Raw genomic sequence first — 27920 nt, 5'->3', positions numbered from 1 at the left:
TTTCTGATTGTATATCCCAAGGTGAAGCACACCTTTATGCGGATGATACAACAGCTTTCGTAATTGGAATTATAACATAGCCAGTAAATTTGTGTAATCAAATTCAATTGCGCGAGCGTGCTTCATATTCCTATTGTGCACGCTCATGACGTCAGCGAACAAATCCCTCGAGAAAAAAATTTTTCCATCGGGTTGAAAATGTTATAAAACAATTGGTTCATGCGTCAGCTGTGCGTTCATCGAGATATGAAGCACTTGGGAAGTTTGGAGAGCACTCAAGAAGCTAGAGTTGCTTTTGGCTACGCCTCTAGCAACTCTTAACATCTTTAGTGCTCTTCAAACCTCCCAAGTGCTTCATATCTCAATGAACGTACGCTGACGTATGAACCAATTGTTAAATAGCGCCGATGAGGTTGTAGTAAAGCTCAATCTGCTCTTTATAGAGATCCGCACTTGGTGTGAACTTAACAAACTTACCCTACATACTTGAAAAACTGAAATAACGATAATGCAAAAAGATGAATTTGTAGGACCTTTATTATCAGTTAGATGTGGCGATAAATTGCTAGAATATACCACCAAAACAAAACTATTAGGAGTTCTGACTGATAACCGACTGCTACGGAGAAAACATGTAGATAAAGCACTAAAAGCTTTTGATAACCAGCTACGTGTCTTGAGGAAGATGAGTTATCTTCCATAACATCTATTGGAAGAAATTTATTTTCAGACTGTAATACCTCGAGTGACTTAGTGTATCGGAGTCTGGGGTAGTTGATCTGTTGCTATCCTTACTGATGTAGACAATTTCATTTATTATCAACTTATTAGTGGTATTTTAAAGTAATCTATTTTCTTACTTTGTAAAAACTTTTTTTTTGCTAAGTTTAGTTAACAGTCTTGTATATATTTCCGTAAATTTTTTCTGTAAACATTTTTAACAGAAAGATTCAATTCATAATTTTGTATATTGTTGTATAAAAATTTCTATAAAAATGTTTTAGGTAGGTCCACATCAGCTTTTTAAGCTGCCACTTTTCGACCTACTTTAACAAATCATGTATGTATGTGTGTATGACGTTCGAGCGTTAGCCCTTCGTCATTCGCTATGACGAAGGGCTATCACTCGGAACGTCAGCTTTTAAACTCTCTATTGTGGCCAATTTACGTTATCAACACAGTCGATAATACTAAGTTACTCAGATTAGCATAATGCTGGCATATGTCAAGTTCTAGTGCATAAACGTTTAAACCTTCGTTTCTGGTAATTTTATTATGAAGTTTTCAGAGTCGTTTTTATAGCATATCCGTCTCAAATGTCGTTTCTAGTACTTCTCTGTAATTTTTTAGGCCAGGCTATTTCATTAAAGGCCTGGTTACAACCTCAAGTTTTTAGAAATAGAATTTGGACCAATCAGATGTTGATTAAAATGCTATTTTACTTGTCGGTGGTAGGGCAGGGAAGTGGAGGAGGTGAGGGGAGGGGGTGGTAGGGTTTTTTTTTTAATAATACCTTAACGTACATTTATAATTTAATTAGACGCCATCTTGGAGTGTGTCTACGGATCATTCGTTGGTAACGATGCAAAGCCACCCATGTCCTCTCTCGAGGACAGCCATAAAATGCAACAGGCTTAACCTGTTTGAAAGTAAAAAGTTAAAGACAGTAAGCGTGATCGAAATAGGCGAGAGTCCTTCAATTATGGTAGAAAAAGTAAGATCTTTATTACCTAACAAAATCGAATCGAAAGTAAATCAGTTCATTCTGTTACGACCGACCTCCCCGACGATATGTTCAACCGAGACCATTTCGGTGCACGCGTGGATTACTGGGTTGAAGTCTTTGATGATTGATTTATATAACTGGCGCAACCACCGGAATAAATTTCGTCTCAATGGCAAGTACATAAAAAAAAAGCATACCTGAAAGTGTGACATGTAGACCCTCGCCAGCTTTGAGCAGAATTCCACAAGGATCGAAGTTGATTGAGAGCTGTTCAGCGTCCTAGTCAAAAAGACACAAAATAAATTCACAATAAACTTAATTCAACCGCATTGTACGGTCTCTAAAGTTTGTTTTCGCAAAAGAAAGATGTTGTACCTGAGCCACTGTTGTGACCAGCAACTCGTTACTACCTCCTGCCATGCGCGCTAAGGCAGATGAGGCACGTGACTTGAGAGTGAGCTGTGATAGGCGTAGTTCTCCATGATGAACACAAAGCTGGAAAACGAACAAAAAGAGTCTGAAAAATTTCAAAGTGGATACTGAATGCTAAAATTCTCTTGCACTGCAAACACAAGCGAATATCTAAGGTTCATGAACACCTGTTTGAGTTCTGTCGTGTGAAAACGAAACACAGCATCAGCGAAAAACTGTGTCTGTTTTAAACTTTGGCTATGTTCACTGGGGCAAAGAAAAAAAACTTCGTACAAAAAAAAAATCATAATATTTTACCTCAGCAGTTCCATCTCTCATTTCTTCATCTCCCTTTTGTTTAAACTGACCCCAAGCAGTGGCAGTGATAAAAAAGCCACAGAAGTCTGATGGATTAATTCGCGGTGCAAACCCAAGGCTGATCAAAGGATTCCCAACCTCGGACAACTTCCAATTCTGGTAAAAAAAATAATTCAAAGAAAAGTGAAGACTTACGTTCAATCATCATTTCTTTGACCCTCTACACCCTAATCTCAGTATGCATATTCTCCGAAGGAGAATTTGTTTAACAATCAAAAAAGCTTCCTTAGTTGGTGATCATTTCCTTTATTCTCGTGACGTTACTGTTTGATTCAAGGCTGATATTGTATGGAGAAATTGGACGCAAGTCGCTCTTAGGAGTTAAAGATTTAGGAAGCCGCATTTTCATCTTATTCTTATCAATTTGAGGTCGCAATAATCTCAGTTGGTTAGCTCAGCTCAGCTCAGGTGACGTCATTAAAGAAAGACACAATCCCCTTGAAAGACATCATTCTTTTTTTTTTTTTTATGAAAATCCCAGAGCAGATAGACGTGTCTCCGTAAGGTGCTTGAAAACTTTTTTCAACAATCATCAAGCGGGAAAGAAAAGCGCACACAAAACCGCCGCGCATAAGAGCAAAACCTTACAACACAAGCACTGGATGTCAATATCATAATTAAGAGCTACTGATAGCGAAGTGCTCCTTACCTGACCTGAGGCGAACTCAAAAAAGGTAAAAGCTGCCATTGGGCGAACATAATGGTCGCCACACTCAATTTCGTTCCAAGGACTGCGTCGAGTGCCGTCATACTTTTCACGGGTGTCGGTCAAAACTAAACCAGAAAAGGTGCAATGTGAACAAAAGAATCTTAAACAAAAGGAGATAGGAGGGGTGTAAAGTCAAACATCCTGAAATAAGACACCTTATGAATGAACAAACGCGCAAACACAAGACAAAATGACTGTCAATACCACTGAGTGCTGTGCTGACCATTGACTGATTCAAACACAATTGGGCATATTCGTACTCTAAACCAGTCCAGGCTCCCTTATTAAGCGAAAAAAGAAATATAAAATACATTAGATTTTAGCTGAAGACACACACTTCATCGTTTCAATCTTTGTGTATTCTAAGTTACGAATGCGTGAGCGTGACACAGGTAGAAACGTTTGTGAACAAGTCTTCACAGAATTAAGAATTAAGTCTCTTATGTGTAGGGTGCTTAAGATGGTAACCTGCATAGCTAAATCGTCCTTCTGCGAATAACTATTGCGTGACATGCCATGAGCATGTCCCAACGTCAACAGCCGCTTGACAGCCGACAGGAACACTCAAATCTGACATAAAACCTCATAACACATGCGTCATTCTTTCTTAACATTGCGTGACAAGAAGATAAAGCAGTTACATAAACGAAAGTTTATACACCTGCTGAAACTAACAGGCACGAATTGGACACAATTTGGATGAAATGCACTACTAACCTCACTACTGTGCCGGAAGGGGTCTTCTGGAGGCGACCCAGGCCACCGGCAAATGTAGAGTCCGGCGTCTCGCTGGTCAAAGAACTTCCGGGGATTCTGGTCCGCTAGTAGACATAATTCAAATATAACGTTACTTAATCTGATATATCATGAAATATTTTCTATTGTCATTTTAACTCTTGACTTGATAATGAAGTGAAGTAACGTCGAAGCGTGGTCAAAATCTTTTAAAGTGTTTAGAAGTTTCTGTGTATATCAATAACGTTTAAGCGTTTAATTTTGCAATCAAATGTTTCTAAAAATTCCTTTTTATACGTAAGATAGTAAATTTAAAAAACCAAATAACGTAACAATCGAAAACTCGTCAAGGTCTGATTATGATGATACATTCTAATAGCTTTTGTATAACAATAATACGAGATTTGAGATGAGAAGTCTTACAAGGATATATATGGATACATAAGAATTAAAACCAAACTTGCGACAATTATCAGGAATGAAATTACACGAAAAACCTTTTTAGATAAGGTAAACTTACACTAAACGAAAAGTTCGCGGCGACATTACTTGGCAGGTTACGCCGAGTCACATTGCTTGGGTTTCCAACGTTTAAGCTCAAGATAAATTTTATTCTAACATTTGAATTAACAGTGAATTATTATAACTATTATTATCATTAATATTAGTATTAATATTAATACTTTCAGTATCATTGTTCACCTAACCAGAAGGATTCACCCGTCGTAGCCGTTCTCGAAAATGTCACGCAACACTCCTCTCAGCTCTTCTTCTAGAAGCGTTGCGTGACATTTCAAATGACAGCTGCAAAGACGACTACCTATGAAACTTAGCAGACACACGTCACGCTAGAAACAAAAGAAAACCTGCACGAGAGAACCATCTTCATCGACTACAATTTGCCATACCTGGATTAAACGAATCCACGTGATTTCTGGAGTAAATGTTCTCCAAAGTAGACATGACATGCTCCTTTGGTAAAATATCACCGAGCTGCAAAACGTTTGCCCACCACTGGCCAAGCAGACAATCAATGAACGTTCCTAAAATTAAAAATATCTAAGACTCAAGCCCACTGCTTCTCTAATATTGTCACGCAATGCATTCTCCCTTCATCCGCCCCACTCAAAAATTACATTAGAAAGTCACCCTACCGTCGGCAATTTCCTCTTTCGGATTCTCTGGATCTAGCACCTACACAACAATACAGATTACAATTAAGACATTAAAATGCAGAGGTTTAGTAGAAAGGGAGGAAGGGCTGTGATAAGGAAATTTTGTACGGGTTTACTTCGTCCGAAGGTGTAAATCTTTACCCTTATTACAAAGGAGTCCTTTAATGATCCAAGATGTGAAACGATGCATTCACTCTCTACCATGAAAGATTCAGTAAAGGATGATTATGGGTAACCTCTAAAAATAATCAAATGGACTCGTCGCTTGATCCTTTCGAACAACTTAAGAAAGTTTTCCCCTTTTCACATTCGCACTTACGGAAGCCGCGCCCGTTCATTCACCACACGCACGAAAAAGGATCCTCTTTCGGCTAGAGTATCCTTCTATAGTCCGGGATGGAAGAGGTGAAGACTTTCTCCCTTTTTCCTCTCTCCTCAATTATCATAGCGACTAGGATCAAAGACTCAGTCATTGAAGCATTAATAGATGGGGTTCGTTCTTACAAACCGTAGCAAAAACGTAAACGCGTACGTCGCCAACTAAAAAATTACAGTTCACGTATGACTCAGACATAATGAGTTGCAGAAAAAAGAAACCAAAGCAGATCAAAGAATTCAGATCAAATTCACTTGCATTCTTTAGAACAAATTCAAACGGATTGCTACCTCGTCCTGATAAAGAGGCTCTGAGCTATGCCACTCCTGGGTCACCATGAAGAGCATTGTACACCGAAAAGTTCTTTTTAAGAAAGGGCTTACCTGTGTGTACCATTTTCCGTTTGTGTAACAGGCCTTATCGAGGTTGACACTTCCCAGTTTGAACCTGGCGGAGTACTCATCAGCAAGGTCCTAAAAGGCCCAAAAAATTAAAACATTCAAAGCTTTTCTAGAAAGCGATCTTATCTTAAACAATTGTAGACACCTTCCAAATGCATTAGCCTGCGAACAGGTCATTATCCTGATTAGCCCTTCGGCTCGCGCGCGTCTTCGCCCGCGGGAAATTGAGAGGCCTAGAACAGCGAGAGCCGGCGAAAGGTCCACCAGAGGGGGGAGGGACGATAAACTTCCCGCTTCCCGACTCTTCTCAAACTTTCCCCCCGTAAGAGAAACGCGCGTCCGGCAGCGCTAATAATAAAGACCTGCTCGCAAACTGAGAAGCAAAGCTAGGACTGGCAATAGGAGGGACACGATTCACTAAACTAGAATCTCCTGGCGATATGGAGGCAAATCAGGTTATTTCACCGTCAAAAATGATTAACTTTTCATTACAATCAGGAGTAACATGTACTCGAGAATTCCTAACACCCCCCGCACCCCTCCCCCCAGGTGTGTTGTTTTCACAGTTTTACCCCCAAGATCTAATTGTTAATTCTCCCCTCTAGCTGCGACACATTTCCTTGCAAAATAGTTACGAGAATTCGGTGTTAGCTCAAGATAACAACTTCTTCATGTTGAGTTTAGTATTTCCATTACCTGTTTGCTGGATAATATATTGTAGGGAGAAGCTGTATGTTTATCACCTCTGGGAGTTACAAGGTTAAACTATGGAAATACGGAAAAAGTTGGAAAAAACCTTTACTGTACCGATTCTTTTTGAAGTTTAGCCATCTCCTCCGCAGCTCTATAACACAATAAGAAGAATAATGGATCAGTTTGGGACAAATCCATCTTTGTACAGTAGCAGTTCATTTGACAGTAGGATGCGTCAAAGACACACCTCTATATAGCAAAGTACTTTCAATCGAAAACAGAAAAATAGCTCAACAACTCATTCCGATACAAAAAGTTAAAATAATACTGGATGAATAAATAAATAAAGCTCACATTCTCCTGTATTTCTGAATTATTCCGACAAAAAACTCTCTAACATCTTATTTTAACTTAACAAATAACGATGCAAAACTTTCTCCCTAATGAGTGTACAAAGTAGTCTGTGACTGCCATGGGTTTGCTTTACTTTGCGCTGTGATTGGTCTAGAAATCTCGCGTCTTCCCCTCAGCTAATCACTTTGCATTGATTATATTTTTGCACCAAAAGCGACTTCGACACTGGCGTTTTCGCGCGCTGGAGGACGGGTACGCGTGTTTATTCTGAGTTTTCATTGGCTCCATCAAAACTTCTTCTTTATTCTGACTGGCTGTAGCGAGGATTTGGTTCCGTTTAATCGACAATCTGTCGTGAAAATTCTTTTCGGTTTTCGTGCCATGATTTTCTTTACCGCTGGCCAGAAAATTATTTCGGATTTCACACCATAACTAAAACAATGGTGGCTGCTAACCGTAATGCACAATGATAAAGACAGCACGTGAAAGTATTCACACCATAGAAACAGATGTCATAAGTGTTAGGCTGAGGAGTACGAATCAAACCTGTGAAGACGAAACATCGACAGAGTGAATAATGCAATTAAAGAAACGCTTTCTCAATGAGCCAAAAATACAACTACCGAGAGTATTTAAAAATATTTTTTTTACCATCTCCCGAATCTAGTTCCTCCATCCATCGTGCCATGATTTTCTTAACCGCTGGCCATAAACCATTGAACCACTCTTGAGTAGCCCCCTGAAGAACCTGAAATGATGGACAAGAAGGGCCACAATTGCATTTCTCTCATGAGCCTTTAGTGATCTGATTTGAGAGATTTGCCAAATATATATTGGCTTGTAAATAGACTGGGAGTCGAAACACTAAAACCAAAGATATCCCAGCAACCAATCAGAACCAAGGTTTACATTGTCATTAGCCAATAAGAATTAAAAGTGAAGTCAAGCAAATTGCTTAAAGCGCGGGAAAACGCGAGTGGTCGAGTCGCATTTTTTTTTAACTTGCATCTGATTGGTTGAGAATATGGCGCGAGTTTTCCTAGACCAATCACAGAGAAAAGTTTATCGAAACCAAAGCAATCCTGGATGACTTCCAACATTCAATTGAGATAGCTCTGAGAAGAGCACGGAATGAACAACTTGTAAAATGAAGCCTAAATGTCTCACATTGCAATCCGTCTCAATCTTCTTCATCTTTCCCCATCCTTGTTCTTTCTTGATTTATCATTATCTCTTTTGGTTTTTTTTATCTTACTTAATAGAAGATCTTTTCGTATGTGGTATATTTACCTCCCGGTAGGTTTTCAACACGGTTCCAATTTCGCCATCAACGCATATCGTAGTAGAGGCGGGGTCAACGTCAGTGTAGTTTGGCCAAAAGCTCCACCAGCGTCGAAGCTCAAGAGGCACAGTAGTGCGGCTAAAAATATTATGAAAACAACACTTTTCCAAACATATTCAATTACCAGTGAGCGTTAATGTCTTACCTAACCTCTGAACCGCACTTAAATAGCTTCACGCTTCGAAAAGAGTAGGACGGCATTTCTCGCAATTACAACCGCAAAAATGTACTTCTACTTTTTTGCTACGCAATTTTTTTTTGGCTAGCTCTCCTACGTCTGGCAATGGGCTAAGCGTTTACCCGCGTCTCGGCGGCAAATTCTCCCGTGCTAAGTACCAACTCCAGGTTTTCCTGCACTTGGCAGCGGCTCCGTCTGATTTTCTCACGCTTCGCATCTCTTGCAAGTCAAGTTACTGCGTCTAACACTCGCTGCACCTTGTTAACTCGATTCATTGGTGGTTCGCTACAATGATGATGTGCTTTATTTTAGGCAAACCGTACCTTGGGATGATGGCATTGGGAGCTATCTGCTCTTTCAGATCAACCACTCGCATGGTTCTCTCCAAATCAGGGAAACACCTGATAAGAAACCATAAATTCTTAAGCACTGTCAGAGTACATTTGAATTAAGTCCATATAATTAGCATTTGTAATACACTAATTTTTTTCAGGCGTCATCTCTACCACACATTCACATTGTGAAGACAAGTTACAGGTTACCATACTCTCAGAAAAGGTGAAAAGGTTGCGCAAAGAGAAGAGTACCATGAATCCCAATCGCGAAACTTCAAAAGGGATCGTTTCAAGAATGACCCTGACGTTCGCAAAAATTAGACAGTTATAGTGCCACAGAACTTACTTTGCAATGGCCATTTCGTAGTTGAACACGTGTGTGCAATTGAGCGGGCAACAACCTGACGACATGAAATATGAAATATGAAATATCAAAGTTTCACAAATGAGCACCAACGCAGTTTAAATGACACCTTAGTAATAGCGTCTTGGCTAAATAAACTTGCAAAAAGGTGTTTGAACAGAGACACTTTTCAAAGGAAAATGAAAAATTTCCAACTTTCTCCTTCACAGGTGGCCAACAACTTAGAATGTGCGCTTATTTTTGTGTTGAAGAAGTGCAGTAAAATTCAACTGAGGAGTAAATATTCAACTAAGCATCGATGGTATTCGGGAATTACTTTGGTTTTGCTTTACTTCGCTCCGTAATTGGTCCAAAAAACTCGCGCCACCTTATAAACCAATCAGGGCACACAAAATCAAGTCGCGATTTTGTCATGCTCGTTAACTCGTGCTTCGGAAAGTTTGCTTGTTTACACTTCAAGTACTCGTTCGTCCCTTACGATATTCTCCACAGCTTTGATTTGCTATTCTGATTACTTTGAAGTTGGTTTTACTACACTCGATTAAAAAGCGCTTCAACACGAACTCACCTCCAACTTTACTACATCCTGGAAATGGAAGGAGAAAAAAAAAAGACAACCAGAAACATTAATATATACATTTAATTAAATATATACATTCGATCAAGTTCAAAGATTCAATCTTGTTACGTACTGGCAAACGCTTCGACCTCTCCAAAATTTAAATTCAATTTTTCATACTGTAAAAACTGAGCCGAGAGTTTCCAGAATCACTTCCCCTAACAAGAACCTAGCTTGCGAGAAGGCCATTATAGTCATTTTAGCGATGCAGGTCGCGCGTTTCTCCGCCCACGGGAATATATGAGGTGAGTCGGGGAGAGGTTTACCGGGGATCTGGTACTTCTATCGGTGCCAGACCCCTAGCTGACCTATCACTGGCTCACGTTGCTCAAGGGCTGGTACTTTCCCGCGGGAAAAAAACGCTTGCGCCCGAGCTCTCATAATGGGGCCTTCTCACAGGCTAACAAGAACCACTACTGCATTTTCACTCTGGCCACATGATAACATGATGGTGTTAAAACTGTATTCACCCCTCAAAACTTCAAGGGTATGATTAGTCTCTCTTATTCATAACCGCTTCACATCTCATAAAAAAAATTAGCTTAGCTAGTTTGGTTTTATACCCAAACTGAAAAGTCTATTCCCATATTCTCATCACCAGCATAAAGGATAATGTATCAGCGTTGTGTGAGGAAGTTAGATGTAAATCATTTCTACCTTCAAATCCATAAAGATTGCCATCAGCCAACCACATACACGTGGGGGATCTAACAGAAAATATTTTATCTCTCGTTAAATCTGATGAACGTAATGACTTTTGGTACATCAAGGGAAGGCGCTTATTCGAAACTTTTAAAAGTTTTAAGGGTCGAAACAGTGCTTATTTCAGTCTTTTTGGAAGCAGCCGAATGTGCGAAACAAAGCATTAATGTTTATTTGAAAAGAATCAAGAAAACCGGAAAAAGGACTTGTTGTCCCTGGATCCTTCCTGGCTACAACGACCAACCAAGCAATCGTCACAAAATCTTAACACGTGATGATTGGTTTGACCAAATCATCACAGCACACCCTAAGATCAGTTCAGTATCCATATTCTCCATACTGTTCTCTACATATTTCTTATGGTACTGACAAGGAGAATTTGTTTAATAATCGAGAGCAGTAGTAGGTGATCGTTTCCAATTTCATACAGCCGTTGTTAAAACAGCTATAACCCTCCAAACTTTAATTGCGATCATCAAATTTTCAATTATAACCCACCTTACAACAGACAGCCTTCCAGCTGCACTATCAACCATTTGCCACGGCAATGTGGAATCAAACATTGCATTCCTAAAGACCCTGGTCGACAATGTTAAGGACTCCAAGTTAGCAGTTGTGTAGTACAAAACCTGAAATACAAACAGTGGAGGCCATCGTCAACATTTCTTCTTCAATTTCACTCACTAAGGCACCAAATTACAGTTTGGGTGAAAGAAATATAGGCTACGCTCTGTTCACTGAGGAAACAGTATTTCGATAAGGTGAAACTTACGACATCATTCCATGAGGGCAGTTTTTTCTTTTATTTTAAACAAAAGCACAAACTAAATAACAAAGATAAAATGAATGCCACGCTCAGTTCAAAAAGGAATTCGAATTGTCACAAGCTAATTTTTGTGAAGTTTTAAAGATCCAACATGAATATCAGTATAACTTTTTAACCTTAACAATAACAGTATAATTACTTTTTATCGTAATTTTGTTAACATTCAGGTTAACAAAATTTACCATGTCCTCCAAACACAAACAACTTTGAATATCATAAATTGTAAAGAACACTTTAGGTCCTTGATTCTCCATCCAAGACTGAATTCCAAAAGACAGTAAGGGAGCATATAAATTCTGTAACCCCAGGCAACAGTTGTTTGAAGGGTGGATAACGCTATCCCCTGGATAAATCTCTATCCTGTGGATAGCATATTACATTTTATTAACTCTTATTCACTGAAATGCGATGTATCCAATGGATAGTGCTATCTGCCCCTTTGACCAACTGGGCCCTGGTGTACCACCTTATGGGTACCACAGCATAACCAACATTAATTGCCTTATGTTTATATGAATGCATACACGCCTGTGTTTGTCTGGCTGTCAGCAACAAACAGATGTAAGGTGCAGAGGATTAAACAAATGAAACATTGGGTGATAGTGCTCTCACCTCGTTAATGTTCTTCCAGAACTTGCAATACTGATTGCCAATGTAAAACTGTGTATTGGGATCGTTGATACCAAAATACCCCTGGCTCCAGTTTACATATCTGTCCAGAAGACAAGTAAAATTTTAACTTAAATGGAAGTAATAAAATTGCATAAATGTGAGGTTTGTCACTATGACTTAAATGACAGTGTCGCATCCCATGAATTGTACATTATGATAAAAAAATGAACTTTTTGGCCTTGCAACATACTACATCAAAAATTTGAGCTGCAGTAATTTTGATCCCTAAATTTGCAGCAAATCTACCAACCAGTTTCAATTGTTAACCTTTGTTTAGCAATCACTTACAATGTCACAACCTTTGACATTTTAAATATTTCTTTTCTCTTTCAGTCAACTAAAAAATTTTTTCAAGCAACTAATCAATGATTGTAGTCCCCAACTGGCAATTTTGGAAAATTTTGGACTTGGAGTCCTGTGCATACACTTACACAGACTCCAACATGTACAGTGCACTGTACCCATCAGACAGTCAATTAAGCAATCAATTGATCAATCAATCAGTCAATCAATCAACAGTCAATCAATGAATCAGTTGATATATCAATCAGTCAATCAATCAATCAGTCAATCAATCAATCAGTCAATCAATCAATCAATCAGTTGATATATCAATCAGTCAATCAATCAACAGTCAATCAATCAACAGTCAATCAATCAACAGTCAATCAATCAATCAATCAGTCAATCAATCAGTCAATCAATCAGTCAATGAATCAGTTGATATATCAATCAGTCAATCAATCAACAGTCAATCAATCAACAGTCAATCAATCAACAGTCAATCAATCAATCAATCAACAGTCAATCAATCAACAGTCAATCAATCAACAGTCAATCAATCAATCAACAGTCAATCAATCAACAGTCAATCAATCAACAGTCAATCAATCAACAGTCAATCAACAGTCAGTCAATCAACAGTCAATCAATCAACAGTCAATCAATCAATCAACCAATCAGTCAATCAATCAACAGTCAATCAATCAATCAGTCAATCAATCAACAGTCAATCAATCAACAGTCAATCAATCAACAGTCAATCAATCAACAGTCAATCAATCAATAGTCAATCAATGAATCAGTTGATATATCAATCAGTCAATCAATCAACAGTCAATCAATCAACAGTCAATCAATCAACAGTCAATCAATCAGTCAATCAATCAGTCAATCAATCAATCAGTCAACCAATAAGTTCATCAAATAATTAATTAAATAAAAATCAATCAATCAATATAAAGTATCAATCACTTGTTAATTTCAAAAACATCAAATGAATACCAATCCCTACTGTATCTATAAAACTGTGTAAAGTAAACCTTTTCCAACATATTTCATGATTTTGATGCCATGTCTTATTTCTGATTATGCTTACACCATTTCCAGCTTAATAAAATATACATGAAAAAAAATGCACTTCTGATTGGCAGAAAGTGAGTGCTTTATAGCGCAGGTAATAAAATGATTTCCACTGCAATTTAGTTGTAATAAGCACAAGTAAATTATTCAAATACAACAAAATTGCACAAGCCTGCAGGGCAAGTGCAATTTGTAGTCTTTGAAAAATTTACAAGTTCTTATTACACCAATCTGAACTTGAAATCATGTTGTTGCTTGTTAATGATGTACATGAAAAATCTTCACAGAAAGTAAATAATGACAGATAAATTTTGACAGTATGCGCTATTTGTAATTGCACTCATGTTACATGAGAATACACCCATTTTCAGCCAGTCATGTACACTATTATTCATGAAACACACCTGTCTTGACTTTTTGTGATGTTTTTTTTTTCATGTAAATTAATAATAAGTAATAACATGATTTCTCATGCAATTTGGTACAAATAAGCAATTGTACATTTTTCAAAGACAACAAATTGCACTCACCCGTTGTCTTTGCAAAATTTACTCCTGCTTATCGACACCAAATACACTATGAACTCAAAACCCATGAAAATCTTGTGAAATAATTCATTGTAAATTCACAGATTTTTCACAGGATATTCATGGTTAAATCAATGACATTTTCATGGTCTCAGTGCCATGAAAAAGACCTGAAAAATCCCATGAAAAGCCTGTGAAAATTTCCATATTCACGACCCATGAAATATTGAGTAAAGTGACCTAGAAGCCATGAAATACCCATGAAAATGGCATTTCATGGCCTTTTCAAAGGTACTGAGAAACCCATGAATTTCAAGCCCAAAATTTCATGGTGTCAAAGTTCACTAGTTTTTAATGGGTTGCAGCAAATCATGACCCATGAATATCCTGTGAATATGTTAAAAATTCATTGACCATGAAAATTTTCCTTGAATTTTCATGGCCTCTACATGGTTTTTTCATGGCACATGAAAGTTAATTGCCAGTTAGTTTTCATGGGGTTGTTAGGAATATGCAAGCACCATGAAAATTCTTTGAAAACCCTATGAATTTGGAGTTAAAAATTCTTCACTTTTCTTGTACCAAAGACTGTACTACAGTGTATAGCTTGCAGTATACCATAACTGTAATACATACACTATCACTTAAATTATACACTGAAGAACTAACCTATCTGTGAAACTTCTTGGTCCTGTTGTACAAGCACACGCACATGAAAGACATGACCAGAAGTTTGGATTCTCTGATAGTTTATTTTGTTTCACCAGCTGTACATAAATATTACTCTAGGATTCCAAAATTGTGATAATTCAGTTTACACTTTCTTAAATAAAAAAAGTTGGTATGAAATTTTCTGCATAAAATTAAGATGTTAATGATTTTTAGCTCTATTTTGATATCACTGATTTTCCTTGTGGAGACAGATTCTGCTCCTATATTTCTGAAGGTATATAATAAATTTGATGTGAAAAATATTTGGACGAAATTATTGAAAATATACTCACTGGCTTGATGTATTTTTGTCTAAACTTCAAATATCATTTCCTTCGTCTAATATCATGTGTAAAATGTTATGGACAGTTATTATAATGTCTATTTATGTAACAGCATTCATGTAAATTTCTTGATATGTTTTACACTTGTGATCAATACTCTCAAGGTAACTAACAACAAAACAATTACCAACTTTCTGCACTCTTGCATGTGTGAAGATATATCTATGGCTGACTATGTCAGTGTCTCTCTGTTTTGGCCACCTGAATGTGCCATCCTTCTTTCGGTTATCATTACTATTTGCATCTTCATCATCGTTTGGACCAAGATAGGCTGCTTTAGCAAGTGTGCATTTCCTTTCATCATTTTTGTAGACCAACACTCTTCAATGTTTGCAAAATAAAGGGAGCACATCATCAGTTATCTAAGAGCCTTTCTTATGTACGTAGTAAACCTAGAAATGGATAACTCGCCAAAACAGGTTCTTTTCAACATGAAGCCGTCAGATACCAAGCAACGCACTATGGAAGTGAGGTGAGGTATTTCGTATTCAGAATTTGACTGTATTTTTTATTCCTAAGAACGGTCGTAGGTATTTCCATACAAACTCTTGTGATGTTTCGCCAGATGATCACAGAATAAAAATTTTCAAGTTAAATCAATAGTTAGCGCGCGCGCTCCGATGTTTACGCGTAATAAGATGACCAAGCTTGAACTTACCCCTTCACGTTGTAATACATGTCGATAACTTCATCTTGAGGAAACCTCTTTGAAAAAACTTTGCAGACGGTCCATTGCGTTGATCTGGAAAAAAAGAGACCGCTACACAAACACTACGAGAAATGCAATTGGAATGGAACCATTCCGTTCGAAGTACGAAAAAAACCGCCACTTCTTCGTAAATCACGTGTACTTTCACGTGGTGACCTTAGGTCATCGCAGCCATCATAGGTCAGCGGTCACATAGTGACCTCACAGGGTATCGTGTTCGACGTTACGAAATGACTCCGAAGAGGTCTCGTTGCTGCGTCTGTGATCTTACAAAATAAAGCAGCACAAAAAGCTGTTCGGTATTTGGAATTCGAAGCAAGTAACAATCGACAGGACATCAGAGTCCAAGAAAGTCAGAGCTGACATCGACAGTGATTCCTGTGAAAGCGATCACGAAATCAACAACGATGTTGTAGAAGGCGGTCTCAATGAATACATGAAGGTAACGTTTCATCCCGACTGAGAAGATGGCCTGACTCTGTTAACCGGCGACTCTATGAACGAGGGAAAAATAGCATTTTTTTCAGGTTACATTTGCACACTATTCAAAGTTCCAAATTGAGGTGACAAAGTGATTGATTTTTCATTGTTTTGTTCCACATTTCGTGTAGATGCAATGCGTACTATTGCTGTGCAACTTAAGCATCTGTACTCTGCAGGTGCCTTACTGGAAAAGCCCTAGAAGATTCCTCAGCCGTAAGAATGTAAGAGAAGGCCTTGAACAGGTTTCCAGAGTCATGGCTAACAATCAAAGCCAGCAGTGAGGCAGAAAAAATTCAACAAAGTCGTCCAGGCATGGCGAAGGCAAAAAGGCCCCAAAAAATCAAAGTGAGGATCAAACATCTGGGTCATTGCCTCCAGCCCTATTTGTCTCAACAAAGGAGCAAATTGAAGATCCATTGTTTTTAGTCATTGTTTTGTGATTTCCTGTACATTTTACGTTAACAAAGGCCACTTAAGATGTTGAGGGACATTTTCATTCAACGGTTTTCGCGCTGTACACCAAAATTCCATCAGTGCATAAATTTATAACAAGTTAGTTCCACGGATCATGAAAGTCAGCTCGTTGATAAATCAGTGACTGTGATGAACTCATTATTACCACTTTTAATGGCCTATGAATTCATCAATGAAATTCATGGGCAACAGATTTCAGGGAATATTCATGGCCCATTAATTTTGTTCTCCCAAAACAAATAAATTGTTAGCCCATGAAATGCTGTTTGATTGCAATTCATGGGCATGAAATTCATTCTGATGACTTTCTGGGGAAACTAATGGGTCATGAAAGTAGACTTTGAAGAAATTCATGGGTCATGAAAGTAGGCATATAAAGAAATTCATGGGTCATGAAATTAATTCTGATGACTTTCATGGCAAATCAATGGGTCATAAAAATAGACTTTGAAGAAATTCATGGGTCATGAAAAAAATTCCCCTAATTCATGGAAAATTCAGGGCTAAAAATAACCCCATGAAATTTCATTTTGCAGTATTCATGGGCCATGAAATGATCTTCATGGGTTTTTCACATGAAATTCATGGAATTTTCATAAAACTACAGTTCATAGTGATAGCACTTGACATCATGTTATTGCCTATACTAATACAACATACCTGTGTGGAAAATGCCAAGCCAAGAGAAATGTGAAGGTCTGAAATACATATAGGTTATGATTAATTGAATCATTACTGGGTTTGAATTCAACCCAGTTTGATCTTCTACTCATAAATAATAGTAATAATTGTAATAATAATAGTGGTGGTAATAATCAGGGGATTTAATAGTAAATAAGCTCTTTGTCCAATGTTTCCAAGTCCAACTGGAATTTGAAATTCAGCACATTGGCATTTCATCACAGTCATAAACAAGCTACTCCTAAAATAAAATTAAGACTAATCTGTTCCTAGCATTCTCTGTTGCCTATTTGGTATTTATGAGAAATTAAAATTTACCTCTGAACTGTTAGGTGGGACTTCTCTCTCACAACAAACAGCTCCATTCCAAGTTTTACCCACCTGTAAAGAGACAATCATGGTAAACCTACTCCTGATCTTTTAATTCAGAAAATACAAACTTAAAAACTTTAAGGTTTTGCACAAAGAAAACCGTACAAGACACATCCATCTCTGTGGAAATGCATAAATGAAGGGTAGTGCAGAACAATCAAATCTTTCTGTAAGTTTCATACTGCTTCTTCTCCGCCTGTTCCACAAGGGAATATTTGACACATATGGAAGTAGAATCTAACAGTCTATCAGAAAGTTGCATAAGGCTACTTTTTTCATGCACCTCTTCCCATAACATATGTTTAATAAATCCATCTAAATCAAGAGACAAAAAAAAAACTGTGTATACTGTGTATATATTACAGTAAGTAACAAGACAAGACCCATTGGGAGGAAGGGCCAGGGGAGGGGGTTGGTTGCAGGTGCCAGTGACCAGTGATAGACTCGAATTCAGACCACTGACCGAGAGAAGTCACTGTAATTATATATTCCATTCCACTAAGTGCTTTGAAATAGAAGCTCTGGCTTGACAGCTCATTGGGCTCAAATGCTCAGTGCACCTTTACTTTACATGAGAATTAACCTGACCATTAATTTGTAAAGAACTTACTGGAGAGGGACCACACTTTCCTTGCCCAGGTAGTCCCGATAATGTAAAATATTGCCACATCTCTTTCACATCATCATATTGGAGCATTGTAGACAAACTATCACCTGGCTTTTTCACCACTGTAAAAATAATAATTTAAAAATTTAATTAATATAAAATAGACAATGAATTAATGAGCCGTTGTGATAACATCACAATTTGGGGTGCATAAATTTTAAAATTGGTTTTAAGTATAAAAATAATTTAATTTTAAGTTTATTGGGTTTGTCTAACATTGAAAAAAGAAAAAAATCTCTTGATATAGCTGCACAAGGTGTGAGTGATGTTGAAAAATATATGCACACCAACATTAAGGAAGTCAAGTAATTAATAATTTGATTAGATGCTTTTTCACAGATCACTGTCAGGATACAGGATAAATATTAGTTGCTTGTCTTTAAAGTGAGCAGTACAACCATGGTGAGTAAACTGATCCTTGCCAGTTATTAAAAGTGTAAAAACCTGCTACTAGTTGTACCTAGCTGTATCAGCACCTCTCTCTGCCTTTCAACTCCCAAGACAGTATCAAGTTATTTTCTTCAGCTAACTTTGTTTCACACTGTTAATGGGGAAAGGGGCACTTCTCAACCGAATAAGAACTTCTAAAATCAAAGGACTGGTTGTACAGCTATAGGCTGCCACAGAATCTCTATTTACAGTACCTGATATTGACACATGTCCATTTGATGCACTCCGCTCTTCCAAGGATGGGTTACTCATGTCAATACCAAACAGACAGCTAGATAAATTTCCACAAAAAGAAAATTAAAAACTAAGAAAAAACATTCATTTTATCAAATGATTCATTAAGAAAAATTATGTCTGCATTCCTCTTAACTGTCTGAAAACACTAACTAAACTCTATTCTCCAAGATACCTGGTCTCCAAAAGACTGTTAATGTTTCCACCATATCCATCACAGGCAACTACAATACAAAACAAATGTATCAAACATCTTCATTCATGTAGTATAAACAACAATATTTATTTTAAAATATCACTTTTATGAACTTTTATAATCTGTAAATTAATTTTACATGTCACAAGATCCACCACATGACTGCACTAAGTGCACCAATTCCATTTAACTACAAAAACTACAAACCAATTTTGCCAACTACATTGTGTGCAGAAATTGGACTTGAATCATTAACAAATTAATTCACAACAATCTTTCAGAATATATAGAAGAAATCTTTCATTGACAGCTTTTGATAAAATGCTAATTTGAAAGTAAAAACTATCTCAGTCTTTATCTGTTATTTATATAGTAACATTGGCCTGATAGTTTCTCTTAAGATAAAGGGTTACCATTGATTTACAGATAGAGAGAAAATCAAAGACAGAACTATATGAGTCACAGGATGCTCAGAGAGCATTTTTCCAACCTTTCAAGGTTGCTCACTTGCACACATGTCTTCTCAGAAAGCATTGCAGGAGCAAAGTAAACAATCCAACAAATTCACACCTTCTGAAGTAATTGGAGCCAGTCCATTCCAGCCAGCAATGTTTTGGAGTGATCCCAGTAATGAAACCTACATGTAAAACACATTAAATACTAGTAAGAGAAACATGTTTTTTGTCTTATCACAAGCCTGGTACAAAGAAAAAATTCTGAATCCCCACAAGGAATTGCACCTCAGACCTTTGGATCACACTCCCATGTTCTCTATCTCTTCACAAAACTCAAAACTTTCCATCTCTCTTATTCTATTTACATTAAAAACTGTTATCAATACACATGTGCATCACCACTAAAAGGTCCATTGAACTCTGAGAAGCTCTCCTCGCTTTACCCTCTCTAGAGCCAGTAAGTGTAATGTACTGTAAGTCCTTGCTCAGTTGAGCAGCCTAAGCATAAGATATAATGAGAAAGTTTTGTCATCACAAAGTAATTCACCTTTGCAGCATCTTTTGATGAATTTGTCACAGTGTAGTTTAAGACAATCACTGGTATTCCACTGTTCTTGGAGTCCAGAGGGATGCAAGGATTGAATGCCTCTAAGTGCACTTGGACAGGCACCTCATCACTTAAAATGTCAACTGGAAAAGGCAAAGAAATCATGTGAATATTTTGTAGTATGATCCACAGACAAGGTAAAAGATATCCCCCATCATATAGGAGTGGTGGGTGGTTTGGGAGAATTGGAACAAGGAAGTCCAAATGGAGGCTGTGACGTACATGTAAGTCTATACTGTAAATGACTCAACCTTTCAGCAACAATCATTGACTCACCCCTCCCCCATAAAAACCAACTTAGATATTTTACCCTCCCCGCTCAAAAATCAAAGTGTTTTGACCCTTCACATGTATTTTGCATCAGTTTGAAACACTAAATCTGGAGCACATCTCTGAATACTTACCAGAGAAGCTACAAAAATACAGTCATATGGCTATATTTTGCTTTCTGAAAGAAAGCTACCAAGTTTATGAGTTAGGGTAAAAAGGTTCCTTGCCTTAAAATTTCAGTTACCAGTACTGATTGTTTAATAAATTATTATTGGGTGACAAACCTTCTGTAATGGGGTATTTTGCCGTGACTTCCAAAGTTTTAACTCCAGGTAGTTCACTGAGAAGCTCTTTAGATCCATCTGGTACAACTACAAAATAAAGTTGAGTTCAGATCAGTTAATCTCATTAAATTTGAAATACATGTAGAAGGAATGATATAATATTTGTATACTGTTCAAAAGGACTGCAGATTTCTAATATTTGTATCTGAAAGATCTTCCAATTACCATGGTCTGTGACATATGCTGCAGGAGTGAATCCTTCCTCATCGTACCATGTACTTGACTGAAGAATAACAGCATTACTGGTGCTTCCTTGCTCCACTCTAGGAAAAATAACAAGTATATCAATTATGAAATGGCTCAAATTTTGTTGATTTAACATTTTTCAAACCATCAATCTCAATCTCAAACAAAAGAAACATTAAAATGAGTAGTAAACATTTTACTGTGAAAATGTGAAAGACATTAACACTAAAAATATTTAATATGTATAAAAAGTGACTTGTGTAGTCAGGAAGGCTAATTTCATGTGGGGTTGTAGTTTGCTTATATTTTCTGATCTCTTAGAGGTTTCAGTAGCAAATCCACAGAAAGGGTGTGGGGAATCAAATCTGTAGGTTTTTTTCCCACTTTCCAGACACCAAAATTATTGTCAGTAATGACAGGACTGCATGTAAAATTAATTCTTTATAAAGTAACTTATATCTACTTGTCTTGCAATATTTCTTTACTTACATGTAATTTGGCTTAAGGCAAAAAATATATTTCTATGTTTTTTGCCTCCTATCAAAAATTCCTGGATCTGCCCCTATGATTGGTTTTACTCTGGTTTTCTTAGTTCATGCAACTCAACAAACTTGGGAAAGACTTCAACCAAAACAAATCATTTACAAACCGAATGGCAAAGAATGAATCTGGTACATGAGCTAAATGATTGACTGTGTTGGTAATCTGCCACTGGCGTAGACCCCCATCACCAGCTAATGCTATAGAGCCACCACCTGAAAAATCAAATAAAGTATCAAAAATAAATTATCATAAATTGTCGAATTTAAAAAATGATCAAATAAATAATTAAGATAAATTATCATAAATTACTAACTCAAAAAATTGAAAATAAGATTTATCAATCATCATGTCACAAACATTCTAAAATAGATCACCATATGTCAAATAATGCAAATCAAATATTGCAAGTCCAAGAAAGATTGGTAAGAAATTACTTTTATAAGTGAATTAATGCCAGAGGTCTAATCTTTTCTCTGAAAGCAGAGGGCATACAAAAGCATTGCTTAAGGCCCATTGTAAATAATATGTAAGGTCAAGGTACTTCCACAAGATCAGTCTGAAGGGGAAACTAGCCAATGAGGACTGTTTTGGTCCAATGTCTATAAACCATCACTTGGAAAAAGAGGCTAGTAAGTGTAAAACCTTTGCTGTGAAAATGGAGCCTCACACCACCCCTTGTGTGCTTTAAAAGAGTGGTTTTGCACATCTCAGATATGGTCTCTTTTTTTTCAAGGTTGTGCTTTTTGATTCAAGCATAAATAGTCATATTAACTTTTTATTTTTTCTACTGCCCTGTAATTTTACCAAATATGATCATAAGAATGCACTTTAGAGTAGGGCAAAAATACAGAGCAACAAAATGGCCTGCACTGAATGATCTAAACTTTGATTTTGTTTTTTATTTTATTGGCTTTAATTTTAGTGGAATTATAATTATAGTCTTGGAACAACAATGGTATCAATAAATCCCTTATTATAATGCTTTAACTTATGATACATTCTTTGCCCTGACAGGCTCAGAAAAAAACCACACAATGCGCAAAACATCCACACATATTATGTGTTAAACTACTGAAAATGGCGTACTTAATACAAAGTGTTTATAAATAAAAAAATTTTTTATATATTATTTCTGTTTTTCACATACCTATTGGTCCAAGTGGCAAAGCAACAGCTCTCAGGGCATCACCACTGTACTTGTACTCGTGCAAACGTGGGTTGACCCTGACAACACAAAATGACACTTAACACCAGCATCTGATTTCTCCTTACAGTATCACCCCTGAATCACACTTTAAGCTCATGAGAGTAACAGAAATGATCACCAACTTCAAACTGATTGATGCATTAATGTTCTGGTTTTCATGGTATGTACTTGCTTCATTCTGACCAGTATTGAACCAAAACATTTCAACATTCCTTTGCATATTCTACAAACATTCTTGGGCTTACTTTTTCTCTGGTGGGTCACTAACTACATCTGGGTTGGGAGGGAGTGGCCTCAAAAATTCACAGCAGGACAGTTTCGATTGTACTCCAGTACAACAACTTGTCGGCTTCTACAACAAATCACATCAATTCGTGTATCCAGTAAGAGCATTATATCAGAATAGTTCCCAGTCTTAGGCAAGATCTGACAGAAACTTAACCTCCTAGAAGTGATTAACATGTAACTTCTCCCTATCATATCCATTAATCATCCACAAAACAGGTATTGAGAATACCCAAGCTTATCAGGTAGAGGTTGTTCTCTTGAACTAACACCAAATTCTTGTAACTAATTTAAAAGAAATGTGAGCAGCTTGAGGAGAGAATTAGCATTAGCCTTTGGGATAGAAAGGCTTTTTGACAGCCTTGCACTCAGATCAGCTGCTGCATCTGTTCACTTTATTTCCCTTTGCAATTTCTGCCTTCCACCTGACTGTATAAAGGATGATTGCCAACATACTTGTCTCTTCACTTCTTTACAACAGCTTGAAGTTTCAGCCTTTCCCAAAAGAAGAATATTGACAGAGATTGTAGATCCACGTCCATCTTTATTTTCATGTTTGTTTTCCAACACTTCCTTCCATTCTTGTTCTGTGTTTCCCTATATTATAAATATATTAATGACATGGAATGTACGGACAATTCTGTTACCTGTTCAAGTCTCTAAAACCATAGTTAGTCTCCTCTACTAACTATGCTAAAACCCTTTATGCAATTTGCTTTCTAAATAGCAAAAGCAGCAAGCCACTTCCCAGGTATAAAAGCCCTCACTTTCAAAACAAGGCCAAGTGAAGAACCTACAGTATCTTAATGTTACCAAAATTCAATTTTCTTCATGAGTGCTTCTTACATAGTCATGCTTTACAGCAGAGGCCATGGATTTCTTATGAATGGCTTGTAAGTAATTCAGCTACCACGCTTATAGCCCAGTTGTTATGAAATAGGGATGTATTCAAATGAAAGTGTTTTTATTTAATCTCGCTCAATACTCAAATTCACCATCTATCACTATCAGAACAAAATAGTCTGCCCAATCAAGCCTGTGGTCCACACCCTTGTAACTAGTTCCAGTTTTCATAACATGAAGCCTCTTGGAGTTAATTGCTTTAGATCACATACTCAATGGATTGCTTTTTGCATGCAGATTATTGTACAGCTGTAGCAATTTATCAGTTCTTCCTTTGTCTTACTATATACTACTGGGTGGTGAGAAGCAGTATGTGCCAAAGTATCTTTCCAAAACACAAAACCCAATAATCAGTATGCATATTCTCCATACTGTTCTCTATACATGTCCTAAGGTGCTGACAAGGAGAATTTGTTCAGCAATCAAGAGCTTCTTTATGTGGTGATCATTTCCTCAATTCTCATGAGCTTGAAGTGTGACTCAGGGGTGATATTGTAAGGAGAAATTAGATGGTAGAGGTTAAAGGGTTAACTTTGCTTTGAACAACAGGACCCAGGATTAAAGAGTAACTAACTCTTAAAAACCTTAACAATGACCAGCCGCTGATTTCTGCTTTCAGTAACACTGCTGAATCATTCATTGAGTTCATAAGAATAAAGGAAGTGATCACCAATTTAAGAAGCTTTGATTGTTACACAAATTCTCCTTGTCAGTACCTAAGGAAATGTCAAGGGAAAAGTATAGAGAACATGGATACCGATGTTAAGTTGTAAAGGGCTCATATATCATCATGTAAAAAATGAACACTTACAAATATGAAATCACCTTCATCATCAAAATAACTAAATGCTAGTGAGTAAGTGATTGACAGCTTGTCCTTCACCCACTGCACAACTTCTTTCCATCTGAAATTAGAAATTCAAAATGAGTTTTCTCTTTACAATATCAGTACACATTAAGAAGACTAGTGATGAGAATGAAGAAAAACATCAATTCAGGAATTATTAGTTGGTCCAGTAACAAATTCTCAATACTGACATCATAAGAATTGTATGAGAGACAGTAAGGAGAATTATTAATGAGATCTTGAAGCAATGACACATCACAGTATGTTCACTAAGATCAGTCATCATTTATTCTCTTCCAATGGAGATTGTGCTATTTCCAGGCCAAACTGCTCCTCTTGTGAACTGGTTACATATCACGTTAAGAAGCATTATGCTCCAATATGATTGGTTGATTCTCAACAGCAGTGACTTAACCAACCAATCCCAACAACAGGATTTCTTTTTCGTGTGCAAGTATAAATTCACATTAAGATAAACAGCAAAACAAACTCCTAATGCAGTGAATTAATACATGTAATAAATACAACTGAACTTAACGCAGGAATAATGATTCTAGCAATTGAGGCTTGTTAATACAATTTTTAATAAGCAAATGACGTTATTATAAGTAAACGATTAAGTTGCAAACTAATTTATGGCGAATGGCTTGAAAGAAAGCGATCGAGGTAAACTAGAATCCATTCCATCAACACAATTGTCCTCCTGGAAAAAATACTTCGAAACGTTCTCTGAACCAACTAGTTTACGGATCGATTCCCTAAAGCTAACATCAAAATGAACCAATGCAAAAAAAGCGGAAGTTGAATTACTGGATATGGATCTGAAATTAAATTTCAAATTTCTGAAAGTTGCTCTAACTCCACCGTTTTTCGACATACCTGACTGTGTACGTTGTCTGATAGAGAAGTGACCTTCCATCGGTTAATTCACACCCATTTTCATCGATAACATTTAGTTTTAGGTTTAATTTTCCTTCCATGGCAGTTCCGAGTTATGACATAACAGATCCTAATGTTGTGTCTGCGGGTAATCTGCTGACAATCACATGACTCAGCTTCTTCAAACCCAAGAGCACTCGATATTTGATGTCGTGACTTTTCATAACATACGAATGCTGTGTTCATCGAGATATCAAAAGGGTCACGCATATTTTACTCGAAAATTTAAGCGTAATTCCTGAAAATATGGCATTATACCGGAAGTTTTGTTCCTGATTTTGTATTATGCTTTATTTTGTAACTCAATTCAAGAGCGTTTAAGAGCCCCACACCCCCTCCCCCACCTCTTCCACCTCTCTGCCCTGCCACCGACAGGTAACCAGGCCTTTAATAAGGTAAGCGGGGGGGGGGGGGGGGGGGGGGGGTAAGTTTCTAAAGAAACTGTGGGCTGTGGGTAATCAAATGATGAGATATTAGATTAACCGCTCACTTAAACTAATAAAGAAAATGTATATGTCCTTTCTTACTCTAGCTCGCTAAATACCAAAAAGGCATCGGAATAACGTGAAGTAAAGTGAAGTTTTGTAGCAGATACAATGAATAGATCATGTCAGCCTTTGAAATAAATAAAGTTCACTTATTATTCAACTCGATTCGAAGCACCTCGTAATGGTAAAAAATTCAGTCAAGCGACGTTCCTTGTCAGAACGCTCAGTTGATAATACTAAAGTACTTAGATACGCATAATGCCGGTGGTGTCCGGGCGGATTTGGACCTCCCTCCGCGGATTTGGACCCCACAACAAAATTGAGTGAAAACATCATCTTTAACGTTTTAGGAGAAAAAGATAATACTTTACGTTCCAGTGCGTACCAAAGTATTTTTTTTAATTTAAAATATGCGTATCGCCAATACATACGAACTGACAGCTAGAAATGACCCGTCAGATGTTTTTTTTGACTAAGGGAAAATGCACAAGCATTATTGAGTTTAATGTTTGGAGAGAGGTCGTTTTTTAACCTTTTCCACGATAGTCGAACACCGCTAGATTCAATAAGAGACAAGCTTGTGACACTAATTTATTTGTGAATTGTTCAATGCCCGAGTGTTGGGACGACATGGTACAGTGCGAGTTATGCGAGGAATGGTTACACATGAGCTGCGAGCAATCTAAGAATCTAAAACCGCCAGACTCTAGAAGTCTTCGTAATTGTTAAGGTTTTATTTCGGATCCCTCAACTGTCACCAATCGTTAAAATTAGAAAATAAGATTGAGTTCGATGTAATAGTCTCTACTGTTGTTAAGACAAAGACATCAATGTTGATTTGCATTTGAAAATAAGCTGAGAGTTCCAATAGTTCAGAATGGAAACATTTTTACTTATCATAGGCTTTACGAACGACTTGTAGGAAGAGTCAGGGTTACTTCACTCTTGTTCAGAAACTGTTTGATGTTATTTAATTAGAAAATCAGACTGAGTTATTTTTGTGACTGGATGCAACAGTCTCCGCAATTGTTATGACGTTTCGTATCAATGTTGATACGAAATGGGGGGGGGGGGGGTTTACCGGGGGGTCCAAATCCGCTGTGACTAGTAATTTTATTATGATGTTTTCGGGATATCTATCTCAAATTTCGTTTCTAGTACTTTTCTGTAATTTTTTATCCTAGGCTTCTTCATTAAAGGTAATGTAATGTTAACAACTGAGTTGAAAACGTAAATTGGCTACCTAAAGAGTTTAAAGACTGACATTTCCTCCGCTCGGACGAAGGGCTAACGCTTGAAACGTCAGCCTTTAAACTCTTTACTGTGGCCAATTTACGTTTTCAGCTCAGTTGCTAACACTAAATTATCTGTTATACTCTCCCACCGAGACGCAACACCGCAGTTTCTTTAGAAACTAACGCCCTTACTTCATTAAAGGCCTGGCCCTGGTTGTTCAAAGCTGGGTTAAGGTAACCCAGGGTTAGAGTGAAATTTGATTTCAGGTCTGAAAACTTTAAGAGAAAATTCAGTTCAAATCTTTTTGCTTGCAATTTGATCATTGGATGTTCTAAAAAGAATAGTGAAAATTTTCCCCAAAAGACTTTTGAACAAAGAAATAAAGAAAGCTGGATTAAAATTTA

General features: G+C 37.2%; 1 protein-coding gene and 1 long non-coding RNA gene across 3 annotated transcripts; both read right to left on the bottom strand.

The window, feature by feature from the left end:
* Positions 1 to 519: 519 nt before the first annotated feature.
* On the bottom strand, positions 520 to 26077 carry LOC113667838 (non-lysosomal glucosylceramidase-like). 2 transcript variants are annotated; one of them, XM_089186976.1, is made up of 35 exons: positions 25733 to 26077; positions 24818 to 24911; positions 23560 to 23700; positions 23064 to 23170; positions 22759 to 22835; positions 21718 to 21823; positions 21048 to 21145; positions 20823 to 20909; positions 20209 to 20351; positions 19777 to 19843; positions 19186 to 19234; positions 18971 to 19047; positions 18270 to 18388; positions 17606 to 17668; positions 17267 to 17304; positions 11937 to 12036; positions 10997 to 11127; positions 10454 to 10503; positions 9746 to 9763; positions 9160 to 9214; positions 8802 to 8879; positions 8249 to 8378; positions 7610 to 7706; positions 7414 to 7504; positions 6719 to 6755; positions 5894 to 5983; positions 5114 to 5153; positions 4868 to 5002; positions 3942 to 4045; positions 3429 to 3504; positions 3165 to 3289; positions 2456 to 2611; positions 2102 to 2221; positions 1924 to 2005; positions 520 to 1639 (listed from the first exon to the last, which is right to left on the bottom strand). In XM_089186976.1, the coding sequence occupies exons 1-35, from the start codon at positions 25831 to 25833 to the stop codon at positions 1635 to 1637; spliced, it is 3087 nt and encodes a 1028-aa protein (XP_089043102.1). In that variant the 5' UTR covers positions 25834 to 26077; the 3' UTR covers positions 520 to 1634. The 2 variants fall into 2 exon arrangements, with proteins under 2 accessions (XP_089043102.1, XP_089043103.1); XM_089186977.1 differs by having other exon boundaries at positions 24832 to 24911; positions 25733 to 25906.
* On the bottom strand, positions 14618 to 15738 carry LOC149037157 (uncharacterized). Its single transcript, XR_016180993.1, has 2 exons — positions 15599 to 15738; positions 14618 to 15261 (listed from the first exon to the last, which is right to left on the bottom strand). It is a non-coding gene; the product is annotated as an uncharacterized LOC149037157 (long non-coding RNA).
* Positions 26078 to 27920: the final 1843 nt, after the last annotated feature.

Source organism: Pocillopora damicornis, chromosome 11 (genome assembly GCF_964200805.1).
Source record: "Pocillopora damicornis chromosome 11, jaPocDami1.2, whole genome shotgun sequence".
NCBI lineage: Eukaryota > Metazoa > Cnidaria > Anthozoa > Scleractinia > Pocilloporidae > Pocillopora > Pocillopora damicornis.
The sequence above is the reverse complement of the archived record's forward strand: the minus strand, read 5'-3'. Positions and strand labels throughout refer to the sequence as shown.